Source organism: Choristoneura fumiferana, chromosome 11 (assembly GCF_025370935.1).
Source record: "Choristoneura fumiferana chromosome 11, NRCan_CFum_1, whole genome shotgun sequence".
Classification (NCBI taxonomy): Eukaryota; Metazoa; Arthropoda; class Insecta; order Lepidoptera; family Tortricidae; genus Choristoneura; species Choristoneura fumiferana.
This window is the reverse complement of record NC_133482.1, coordinates 446696-459652: the sequence shown is the minus strand read 5'-3', so window position 1 is coordinate 459652 and position 12957 is coordinate 446696. Positions and strand designations below refer to the sequence as shown.

The 12957-nt window shown below is 38.9% G+C and overlaps 2 protein-coding genes across 3 annotated transcripts in view; both read right to left on the bottom strand.

The window, feature by feature from the left end:
- The window catches only part of Poxm (paired box pox-meso), a 36059-nt gene extending 31617 nt beyond the window's left edge, over positions 1–4442 (bottom strand). For both annotated transcript variants that reach the window (XM_074093986.1, XM_074093987.1), the window contains exon 1: positions 4306–4442. In XM_074093986.1, the coding sequence (XP_073950087.1) occupies positions 4306–4378 (73 nt within the window). In that variant the 5' untranslated portion in view covers positions 4379–4442. The remainder of the gene's footprint in view (positions 1–4305) is intronic.
- LOC141432432 (ADP-ribosylation factor-like protein 2) overlaps positions 1–12957 on the bottom strand; it is a 221445-nt gene that overhangs the window by 185756 nt on the left and 22732 nt on the right. The gene's annotated exons all lie outside the window — the stretch shown is intronic.

Sequence of the window (12957 nt, the reverse complement as noted above, 5' to 3'; positions counted from 1 at the left end):
TTGGTACAAATGGAAAATACTAAGTCCACTTGAATTTACCGTTTTGAATTAGGACCAAAATGAATATGAACCAAAGTGAATTTTGTCAAAATGTAATTTGTGCTAAAAATATTTAAAACCATATTTATTTCTGTTGTAAATTATTTAAACCCAAATGGAATATTGTCCATTATGAATTAGGAGCAAAATTGAATAAGCAATAAGGAAATGCTGTCTAAATCAAGTCTTAACTTAATATGTAGACCCAAAACAAATGATTTCGGATGGAATATATTTACAATTCGTCATATTTCTGAGTGTACGTAAAAACAAGTGGTCGTTTTTTTTTCGGCTTTACAACTAATTTGTCAATTTTACCATAGGACAAGGTTCCATTTGCGACGATATTCAGGATGGACAATTGTTGAAGTAGGTATTTCTAATTGTCATTTTTCTGCTTTGATGTATATAATTTCGAGTTGTCCATTTTCTATTTGGACCAAATGGCAGTATTTTCTTTGTACCTTTATATTTATTATTATTATTTAAAGTTATTATTGAAATCAATCCTTATACCTAGGTAGATCTATTCCCAAACTAAGTAAAGCTTTCATCAAATAATCGTATAAAGATATGTAAATAAAAGCACATTAAATATTGTACATACTCTACACTTGTACCTAATGATTATTTGCCTGGGCAGGGAATCAAACCTGGGTCCCAGTCACAAAGGATATTGGAGAGAGAGAGATAATTATTTATCGAGTTCTGCCTTTTCGCAGAATTATTGTTTGCCAAATGTTTAATTAACCAACTGTTTCTTTCCCCAACTCTCAATTTTCACCGCAATCAAAAATTTGTCTCAGTGTATTTTCTTATGCTTTTATAGATATAGAACACAATATATTTTATGAAAGTTCCGAAATAAATATAGCTCCAGAGAAAATCATGAGTTGGCAAATGAAACATTTGGGAAACGTTAGTTGGGAAAAGGCAGAGAACCTTATTTATACATAACAACACAGAGAAAAATATTAGAAGAAAAAGAACAATAATACTTAAATATCGAATACTATAAAATGAGCCCCCCTCAGCATAATGTTGCGGCAACCGCGACGCTGTTTTTCATCCAAGTTCTATATCTTCTATAAATATAGATCAAATAGGTTTCTTATTACATGTTATGTCTTATTATAAAGTTTGATAGACTTAATAAAGATGAATTTATAGAGGAACATCAAGTACATCTACGTAACGTAAAGAAAGTAATATGCATGTACCGTCGGACCTTAAACTCCACCTTCCCGGTTGACTCTACCGCTAGGCCCTGCCTTGGGTCGTAAGATATTTAATTTATGTTAAAATGTAATTATGGTAAGATTGTCGTCTAAATGCATGGGAACATCAAACTTAAACAAGGTTTAGCAGTTAACGAGAAAGTCTAGATTTGATATCTTCGTTCCTCGCTAAATTTGGGTAAGAGTTGTTAGTTAGGTACCATCAGCCAAATAAGTGGTCTATCAATTTTTAAACAAGTTCCTATCAAATGAATATGTCGCTAAAGTCGAACTTTCAAGTTGACAGATACGTCTATTGGCATTATTGCTTTATGACATGCAAACGATTATCAACCTTAGGGTGGTAGACCACATATTTGGCTGATGGTACATTGTAATACTACTAACGCTGCGTTAGTTAACTCTGAGTTATTAACTTTAGGATTAAAAAAATGTGTTTTTGAAATAATATCAAAGTAAAAAGACCGTAAAAAAAAACTAAGTAACCTTTGACTTGACCACAACCACATATTATTAAAATTAGTTGGCAGTTTACGGAACGGGGGTGAACACATAGAAAATTTTGGGCAACCCAATGGGAATCGAGTTAACGCACTACGCCAATAATGGGAAAAAGAAGTCGTAATTTTTTGATGAACATATAAAGTATGTTTTTAAGGTGTTTACTATTATGGCTACATACATTTGCTTTGTCGATTTCTCGAAAGCGTTTGACTCGGTGAAGTGGCCTGTACTTTGGGAGATTCTACTACCTATGGGAACACCTTGTTCACCTTCTTAGAAAGCTTTACGAAGATAGAACAGCGTCCGTCAGAACAAATGACTTTTTGTCAGCGCATTTCCATCCCAGTGCCGGAGTCCGTCAGGGCTGTATTGTATCTCCACTTCTGTTTAACATCTATGCAGAACTTATTATGAGAATAGCACTTGAAAACTGGCCAGATGGAATCAGCATTGGAGGTCAGAGGATTTCAAACTTGCGATACGCGCAGACGACACTGCCCTGTTTGCAACTAACATCGAGAGAATGGAAACTGCTGGGAAGGATGCAGCAAGTTAGTCTTCATTTCGGTTTGAAGATAAATCGCAACAAGACCAAGATTATGATTGTCGAGAGAGCTAATAACAACTCGCCGAAAGTTACTCATGTTGCAGGTTGTGAAGTTGTCCAATCATACTCGTATATCTATCTGAGGGCACTTATTTCAAACAGCGGTGGATGCGCCGATGAGATAAAACGGCGTATAGCTATTACTAGGTCTGCCATGGACAGGTTGAGGAAAATATGGAGAGACAGAGGCATCACGAAAGTCACAACAATGCGACTTGTTAGGGCACTTGTGTTTCCCATATTTCTTTACGGTGCAGAGACGTGGACACTGAGAGAAAGCGAGAAAAAGAAAATAGACGCCTTGGAAATGTGGTGTTGGAGAAAAATGCTTAACATATCATGGACAAAATTTAGGACCAACGTCTCCGTTATCCAGGAACTCAACATCAAAAAACGTCTTTCTTCCATCGTACAGGGTTCTCTCTTTCTTCGGACACGTCTCACGTCGAGATGATACATCTGTGGAGCGACTGGTGGTACAGGGTAAAGTTGAGGGCACAAGAGCACGAGGAAGATCGCCTATGTGCTGGACCGACCAAATAAAGGCAGCAAGCACTTGGCAGTTCGCTGCACGATTGCACTTGGAAGGCAACAGTGATGCCCGTTCCACACGAGGGCAGAACAGTCAAGCAGGACAGTTGGCAGCACACGAGGTACTGCTACAATCTGAACGCAAACGCCGAGACAGAACAGTACTGTCTTGACAGTATCCTAGGCAGAACAGTTAATAGCTCGCCGGTCTATTTTTTCGGGGCAGTTTGCTTCCCCCATCAACTTTCTCGCTCGTCTGTCTTGTGGCTGGACTTGTGTGAACGCGAGCGCAGTGCAGTGCAAAGAGCAGGACAGCGAGTTTTCCATCGCGATTTCACTCGGACTGTCCTACTCTTTCGCTCTACATTGAACGCCACTGCCCTTCCAAACTGTTCTATCCTATTGTCCTGCCCTACTGTTCTGCCCTCGTGTGAAACGGGCATGAGATAGGAATGGCGACGGATAGTGTGCCGTATCACCACCCCGGATATGACGACCACGACCACTCTGTCAATAGTGTAACGACTAGGAAGGAAGATTGTGTTAGTCAAATTTGGGGGTACATGCTAACAACTGAGATTCAGGTTTATACCTAGATCAGTGTTCAGAGACTATAAAATTATTTATTTATTTAGTTTCCTATCATATTGTTGTATCTCTTTATGATCAATAAGATATTATTATTATTATACTTAAGTGTAATAAATTCAGTTTCGATTGATAGTAAAACGATAAATATAATATTCACAACTCATAATCAGTGAGGTTCCAATCAAAATATTTACAGTAATGTCATCTATCTCCGCGATTGTGTTGTCGTTACCGACGTTAGATAAAAAGAAGTGAATTGGATTTATACATAATATAAATACGTATAGGTACTGCAAATCTATATGTATATTGCATGAATAGAATACGGGTAAAAATGGTTTATATGTTTTTGGTGAATATCTGATTTTAGGTAGAGCGTAGAGCACGCAGATCCTTGTCTTTTTAGAACGTGAATTGAAGATGTGTGGTGGTTACAAAACTACCTAGGTATACCCAATAAGGTTTGATGAGGTATTTTATAATTTTTTGAGACGATTCCTAACAGTACGTAGTTACTTAAGGTAGGTAAGTACTGAGAGGATACCTATAGGTACACGTACCAACCTACCTACTGATTTCATAAAATAAAAATACACTATTTAATTCAGTAAATAAATATAAAATGAATTTACAAACAATGAGTACGTACCCACAATTATTTTCCGAGGAAAAACTGCCTAAGATCTTCACTTAAATTAAATAGTGCTTGTGTAAGAGAAATCTACTAATTTGGCGAACTCTACATGACTCTACACACATTTCCTTTTATAAAATCGCACAAATTTCAAGGCTCACCGGTATCCATCGCATAGGAGGCGGCGGCGGCGTGCAGCGCGCCGTACTCCTTGCCGTCCATGCCACCCAGCATCGTCACTCACTCACTCACTCATCAACTCAACCCCCGAGCGCCGCGGAGCGTTCGTCGTGCGTCGCGCGAGCGGCACATGTGCGCGCGCGCCGCCGGACCGTGCGCGAGCGCGCCGGCCCCGCCCCCCGCCGCCATTGGTGCGCATCGCCCAATCGCCGCGCTTCATTTCGAACGCTTTCCTTTTTCCATGTCGCGTTCTATTTGAAGCGTGCTGATGCATCGCTGTTTCTTCAAGAACGATTTTATACTCTAACTTAATATGCTTAGCGTTGGGAATGTGGAGTGAGTTTTGCGTTGTAAAATGTCTGTTTTCCCGCTCGGTCGGTTGCGCTCGGTCGACGAGCGAGACGAGACGACTGCAAAGGAAACGTGCATGTTCAAATAGTGTAACCACGTCTAACGGTGGCATGTGGGAGCGCCGTAATCGCCGCACATATTATGTACCGTATACATGTTCATGCGCCGTGTACACGGTTTGTAATTGATAATTTACTAACTCGCTACAGATTGTAGTTAGTGATGGTGACGTGACGGCGAGATTGTATAACGTGGATATTTACGCTTCGCTGATAAGACATTGTTAAATTTAGCTATGCACAGAATTTTTGCATTTGCAAGTTGAATAAAAAGAATGCCTAGCATTGAGTTGACAGTTACAATTTGGGAACGCACCTAATTATATTATTTTCGTCAGTAAATTGTTAAACAAAAATCTGAGATAAACGTAGGTTGAGATAAGCTGAATGAGGCCCCCTACCCAGTGTTAGAAGTTGATGTAAAGCCCAAGCATAATTTTTAGCAATATAATAAGCATCATAAGTCGTTACGCTCAAGAAAATTACGACTCTACATTTACCAACACGATAGACATATCCTGAAAAATACATGATTTGCCAGGTGAAAAAGCTATCTAAACAGTTATGATTATGACATTTGATTTTATTTCCTGTGCATTTTCCATCCTGAAGAGTTCAGGATAGCTGTAATAGGAATAAGTACTTAGTGTGTGCAATTGTTAAAAAAAAGCGTTAATATTAACTATGTTAGTCGTGTGACTATAAGAATCAAAGTAAGTTGATAAGGTATTAGAATGTATACTTAGAAAGAGTACCTAGAAAACAGAGAGTACCTAGAGTATGTAGGTACATACATACGTAATTATTTCATTAATCGGAATCCACTATGTAGGTTGAGGCATAGTTTCATTACTAAACATCAAAAACTAACTTACTTAACTTAGGTATCCAAAATTATGGATTTGCGAAAAATGTGCATAATTTTAAATATCCCTCTTGACTTTTTCTACATTTATTTATTAATTTCGCAGGTTTTCTGTTCACAAAAAAGCTAAAATTTATTAACTAGCGAAACTAAAACCACAGCAAAACAGCAGCTACTGTAAAACTTCGGTGCATTTTTTCATTCGGCGGCACACATGACTCGAATAAGACCAGACATAATTACCAGCAGCAAAAACGCCTCAAGCCCGCCGCGGCGTATTCCTGCTAATTACCACAAATATGCCACTATTCTGTAGGTAAGACTTCAGACACGGTGCGATAAATATCGTGTAACTTTCGTTACATTGCTGGGCGTGCATTTTTTTAACACATTCAGTGCCAAGAGTACGCTAGGCGCGTTCTCTGTTCGTAGGCAGTTTTCGCTGCAAAGCGGAAAAACGCTGCTACGCTTAGCAAATGCGGCAGCGAATGTGTTAAGTTGGGGCCCAATACGGTTTAAACTTGATTTTAGTTTTCAATATTTTATGAGGTGCTTTATAGGAGATGGCGACCGACGTGCAGCCAGCAAAGACAGTGTCGGACTCTCACCAGCTAAAAGGCTTCGCTGCACGACGCCAACTCCCTGGAGCTCGCTGCCATGAATTTATGGCTGATAGGTAGGTACGAGTAATTACGGTATTTGACAGTTTTTAATTAATTTCGTAAATTGCTTACCTCAGAAAGTCTCTGTGTATACTTATACGTGTTTTTCTGTACTGCTTGCTATGTGTTGGTGTGCAATAAATAGTTATTGTATTGTAAATTATATTGGTAGGTAATGCCTATTTTCGAAAGGAAAAACAATTTTTAAGCTACCTTTACATATGACAGAGTTACAAAGGATGCTACTACCTACCTACTTGCTGCATAGAGAAAAGTGTTTTAAAAATAGACAAACATAAAGATTTTTCAAAAAAAATCTATATATTCAATCTTTAACCGATTTTTTTTCGCTAAGCATTGGCCTTAGGTATATTTTTCTATGGCAAATTTAATAGGTCAAATACTGTATTGACGGCAATGTACCGCAAACGCAAGATATTTCTCGGGGCATCTGAAGGAGTTTTAAGAATTCGGGTCCGTTTGGGAAAGCGCACGGCTGTCGGCGCAGGCGCAACAAATTGCCGCGCGGCAAACGACGCGCGACGACAAACGCGCCGCCGCTCTAGGAACAGCTTCCGAATTGTACTTTGAAGTATTTGTAGAGGCGATCGGTTTGTCGTGTCGTGCTAAATTAACTTGGCTTAAAGGATCGAGGTATCTGGAATTCGGTGATCGTGAAATGCAGTATTTTTAGATGGGTTTTCAGTTTCAGTTCTTAGTTTTTTTATAAATAATAAAATTGTATTCATAAAACATTCAGTTACAAGAGTCTCATTAAAACTACAAAAAATCGGCTTCCTAAATGGGTATAGACCTGTGCTTTAGGTAAATAGAATAAGCAGTGCTCCTCCCCATAATACAAAATTATAGATGTTTGTTGGTTTGAGAAAGTAAGAATGCGTAAAATATATATAAAAAAAAATTGAGCTAGGTAGGTACTACTGTTTAAATTAAAGGAAAAAAAAGACTGTGTGTGTATGTGTCTTTTGCTTACAGTACAATCCATTGCAGTGCACGGTTTCTAGCACAGAAGTACGTTTGTGCAAACAGTGTAAGTGTAGGAAGTTCATAGTAAGATTATGTCAGATTCAGTCTATAAAATGTGAGTGGCTGTCCCTATGCCAAAAAATAATCGCTGGCTCGAACTGAAAGAGTTTTACTAAAACCAAATTATACCCAAACTTCCCACGACTTCGTCACCGGAAATAAAATATCAATAACAGGCTCGTTTGTTCGAAATATTGGCGAAATACAGGGCTTTAGTTGCAGTGCGCGGGCGCAGCGGGCGCGATACGGCGCATTGTTCTCGCGCAGGGCGTGGATTATGCGCGATTGTCCCCCGCCCGCCCGCTCCCCCTCCCCATTGTTCAGGACTTTATCTTACCCATACGCATTTATAGTCAGCGTTAATGTGATATTTTTCGAAAATACCAAAGGATTTATTGCCTAGGTATTGTTTTAGTTCGATTGTCGTGGCTCGTATCGTATCTGAAATCAATCATTAAGATTATGTAGAAATGATTTTTATCGTTATTCAATCACATTTTATGTTGACCTGGTACACGATACGTTTATTTAAAGATAACAACCTGAGAAAATAAATTGATATAAAAAGATTATTTGAATTATTACTTACCTAACAGCCATCACAACTATGTAAACGGCCTCTACCGTTTAGAGATGAGCAAAACAGTACTTTGTAAATGTAATGCCGTATTCTATTATATCTCATAAACTGAAATATCACACATATTTTTCATATCACTGCACTCGAAGTATTACCTGTTGAATGGCAGTGCCGCCGTTTCAATGTTTACAAACACCGTATCAATGAGGGTTGCTGCTTGACAGGCGATAAATCGCTGTACCTTAATAGTGAAGTAATACCTACAGTATATCTTCCACTTTTTCATAATTTTAAACTCTCTCTTTTACGGTCCCTAACTGAATGCTCCTTTCACCCACTCAAAGGTTGACTGATAGAGATCCCTTAAAGGGATAAGTTCGACTTTGTATATGTGCCTCAACGTTTGTAGATTGTGTTTATTCCTCTATTTTTGTGCAATAAAGAGTTTACATACATAATAGTGAAAAACTATAGTAAAAGCGAAAACATGCTGAGAATTTCTTATCCACCATCACTGAATCTTACGCAGCTATGTAACCACCCCAGTGTCAGTTTTAATATGTACCTACCTATACATATAACTCTCTCATTATTGTTTTCTTACATAATTTATTATCTAGTCTTACCTACATTTTACGTGTGGGAGGATTATGTTCAACAGTGGACGTCCTGCGGCTGTATTATTGAATGATGATGATGACATTACACGTATACTGCCCCTTGTCCAGCATTGCCTGTCTTAACGTTACTCCATTTTCTTTTTTTTCCTCAGAAAAAGACTCTCTCACTCATCTTTAGTCAGAGTAATCTATCTTTTCATATCCGCTTTGCAGTTCCATCTTTGTTGTTTCCTTGGTGATGAAAAAAGACAGTGTCATGTTGGAGGGTAGACAGGTCGGTGATTGTTTTAATTGCACGCGCGCCGGTCACGCGCCGCGGCCCGCGACTGCGCCTGCGCCGGCGGCTATTAATACGGTATAGCTCAAATAGGACTGTTATGGAGCCGGATTGGGGTTTATTTGGTTTTACTTTGCTATTTTAATATTGGATATGCGTACTTAAACATTTGGCTATTTTAAGTTCGTTTAAATTAAATTTAAGTTATTTTTATTTAGTGCTCTACAGTCTACATTTTTTACTGAATCAACATTGTAAGTCAGCTGGTTCAAACGCATTCACACAAAGCACAGTTTTCACAATACAAGCAACACTTGTGGATATACCTAGTTAGATACAGACCGAAGGTTGAAGTAGTACCTATTTTTACAGGAGTGATTTAAAATATTCACTTACCTACAAAAAACACTAATTCAAAAAAATGTTTTTTTTTTATTCGACTGGATGGCAAACGAGCAAGTGGGTCTCCTGATGGTAAGAGATCACCGGCGCCCATAAGCATCTGCAGCACCAGGGGTATTGCAGATGCGTTGCCAACTTAGAGGCCTAAGATGGGATACCTCAAGTGCCAGTAATTTCACCGGCTGTCTTACTCTCCACGCCGAAACACAACAGTGCAAGCACTGCTGCTTCACGGCAGGATTAGCGAGCAAGATGGTGGTAGCAATCCGGGCGTACCTTGCACAAGGTCCTACCACCTGCAAAAACAGTGCTTATCTTAGTGTATAAACATGCATGCAAGTAGCTATATTATGTTAATTGAGCAATTTTAACAATTTTAATTACTTATTTTATATTACTAACTTATAGATAAAACTTTTTTATTTTTTAACTTTATCTCTGCTATGTACAACATGCCCATAACTAGGTAGGTATAATTTAACTGTAAAGATTGCTTTTGTCGTGTCAATGTATATATTCTGAGTCATAAGATCCACGTCCACCAATTTTTTAAAATCCTAACATTACCTCATCATCACAACCTGGAAGAAAGACGTCCACTGCAGAACAAAGGCCTCCCCCTTCCCCCTTAGGATGCCACAATGAATGACAACTCGCCAATTGCATCCACCAGTAGCTCGTTAACATTACCTACAACTACCAAAACTGACTGCGGTATACTAGGAAAGATAAAGTAATGTAGGTACCTACATTACTTTTGTGGCACCCTGACTTTGAACACGATCGAATGTCAACAGTGACAGGCCGTCGTAAACCAACGTCCCTGCGTCATTAATATGTTTTACCGCCACCGTAAACTGAGAACTTTTACCCAAAGTACACAACCCTGTACCAAGTTACTGCTCCAACATTCCAAAGCTTTCTCGCTCGATCACACACGTCTGGTTACTTGAGCAGCTGTAGCGTGTTACATCGAACTTTCGCTTCAATGGATGTTGTACGGAGATAAGATGTGAATGAAAGGGTAATGGCACCGATGGTTGGCTATAAATATCCGTGGTGCTTCCCAGCTGAACATGCGCCTTAGATCTCAGCGGCGGCCGTCGCGCACCGCCGCGCCCGGTAATCGTACCGCCTACCCTACTCCCAATACAGACCTTTCCCAACAACATAACAACCATAAACACAACACCACAGAGTGCATATTACTTTAGGACGACAAAAACAGGCACCTATTTCGGAACCATACCGCATTATAAAGCTTACTCCTTCGTGAATTAGGCTTAAGTTTGATTGTAAGACGAACAAAGGGCGTAGATACAACGGAAGCCGTATCGCAGTTAGATGCTATCTGGTATCTTTAATTAGCCGGTTTAATTAAGAAATGCGAGTTATCCGAAGCGATAATTGGATCATTAGTCGGCGGCGGGCACTGCCTGCACTGAATGCTGGAAGCTGTTCTGGGATCTAATTCGTGGAGTGATGGTCGTTACTGAAACATTGTTTTCCTTATTGTTTCAAAAGTTATAAAAGTACCTATTCAAAGCTAATCATCATTGATTCTGTAAGTAATATTGTGGAGCTAAAACTAGAATAAATGTTCACCAAAATTATAAAAATAAAGATCCATCTAACCCCCAAGCTACCCCTAGTATATCGAGCCGATTGTATCGAAGCACAAAAAGTTAAATGGAATACGAACTTTACCTTTGGTACTACTTTTACTCAGTAAAAAACTCCCCTCTTCCTCTTCCCTCCCCTCCCTCTCCATCTTGCACGTAGTGCCACATTATATACCCTTGTAGCGTAACATACCTATCTACCGAACAATAAAGTGGGGGTTGTTGTTGACGTTCCATGTTTTTTTTTCAATTGCTGTACCTACTTATAGTTTTACTTACTAAAATCTTGATGACTTGGACTATGGAGAAGTTTTATTTTACAGTTTCGAAATAATTAACTTAACTTTATATCCTGTATTTGATAAAAAAAAAAAAATTATACAGCGTGTACCTATTGTTGATATAGCCTCAAACTATAACCAGACGTAGATTTAAGTGCTGTGAACCGATATTAAAACAAATTTTTAGTTTAGAATTAACTACCAGAGCGTAATAAATTTCTGTTTTTTTTTCGAGCGGCAATGTAATGCGTACAATAATATGATACGAGAGAGACGCGTTCTGTGACAGCTGTCACGTCAACAAGTCCGACGTTTGAATAAAAAAAATGTATCACGTAGTGATACATTGCGTGCTAATTTATTTTATAAGGTAAATAATAACTCGTACATTTTTTACTAAAACATAATAAAGTATGATTATTAAGGCCTTCACTAACCTAACTACCTACCCTTAAAGTGAGATAACAAATAAATATTTCAGTGCTACATGGACCCTGCTAGGGCAAAGCAACGACTTGCCCTTAACTTATTCTAGGATTCATGCTAATATTAATATTTTTAGTTAATTACATAATGTCATAAAATCAAATCACACGAATTACATGAAACCATAGCAGATTATTACACCAGATAAATAAAAAAATATGTCAAACTAAATAAAAAATAATGCTATTATTATTATTTTATGCATACCCACACCGGCAACAAAGTGATATGATATAGTTACAACAGTGTGATCCTACCTAAGGGTTCCCTTTTTTCCTTTTTCTGAATCCTAAAAAGATGTCCCGTCATTTGTTTTTACATCGTTTATCTCCCTCGCATTGAACGTTTAGTGAAGCTCTCCGCGTCAGCCGGTGTCCGTGTCAAAGACGCCGCTGACGCCCCGGCGCTGACACATGCGCCTGCGACGGGGGCCGGCGACGTGGAAATCATAGTTCATTGACTTGTGGGGAATTAAATAGAAATTATCATGTGCTCAACATGTTTTCGGCCACATACACTCGGAATTTCGATTCGAAATATCGATTAGGGATTCCGTAAATACATCACACACGTACGTACGTTTATTTCAATTCCAATGCAGAATTTCGAATCAGAGAAAAGTTCGAACGGAAAATGTATTTATGTGGTAGGTCCATAGATTTGTATGGATTTACTGCGTTCGATATCCCGAATCGATATTGGGAATCGATATTCCGAAACGGATTTCCGAATGTATGTGGCCACCCTTCTACGGGGTGTAGACGCGATTTAATGAGGCAATATTTGAACGCTAAGTTAGGTACAGTCACCTGCATTAATATCTGCCTCAGCGGAGCGTGCAAAAATATCTGACACGACGCCAGCCCTAGAAATAGAGTCGTGTCAGATATTTACGAACTGATCGGAGCTTAACGTAAAAATACTCAACTCAACTAGTAATGCATACTGTAGAAACTTAAGTACCTATCCATCGCAGCGCCGCGGATCAGCCGCGCCATCCGCGCGTCTGGCTGCGCGCGCGCCGAACGATTTATGAGCTGACTGATGCGCAGTAAAGCTGCGCGAAGCTCGCTTCGTTCACTGGAGACTGGATTTCAAAGCGGGTCAGTGGCCGATATGTGTGTAAATGGTTGCCTTTGAACCGGTTTTTAGATCACTTGTATTATCTAGATATTTTATTTCATATTTAATTTCCTTGTTTTGCTAGCTTTAATAGTTGAAAGAATTGTGTATAAGTAATATAATTTTGTTTTGAAAATACAACTTTCTGCTAATTTTCTTACGGCGGATGCTTCTTAGCAATGGCGGCCTTTTTTATTTTATTTTTATTTGACTGGATGGAAAACGAGCAAGTGGGTCTCCTGATGGTAAGAGATTGCAG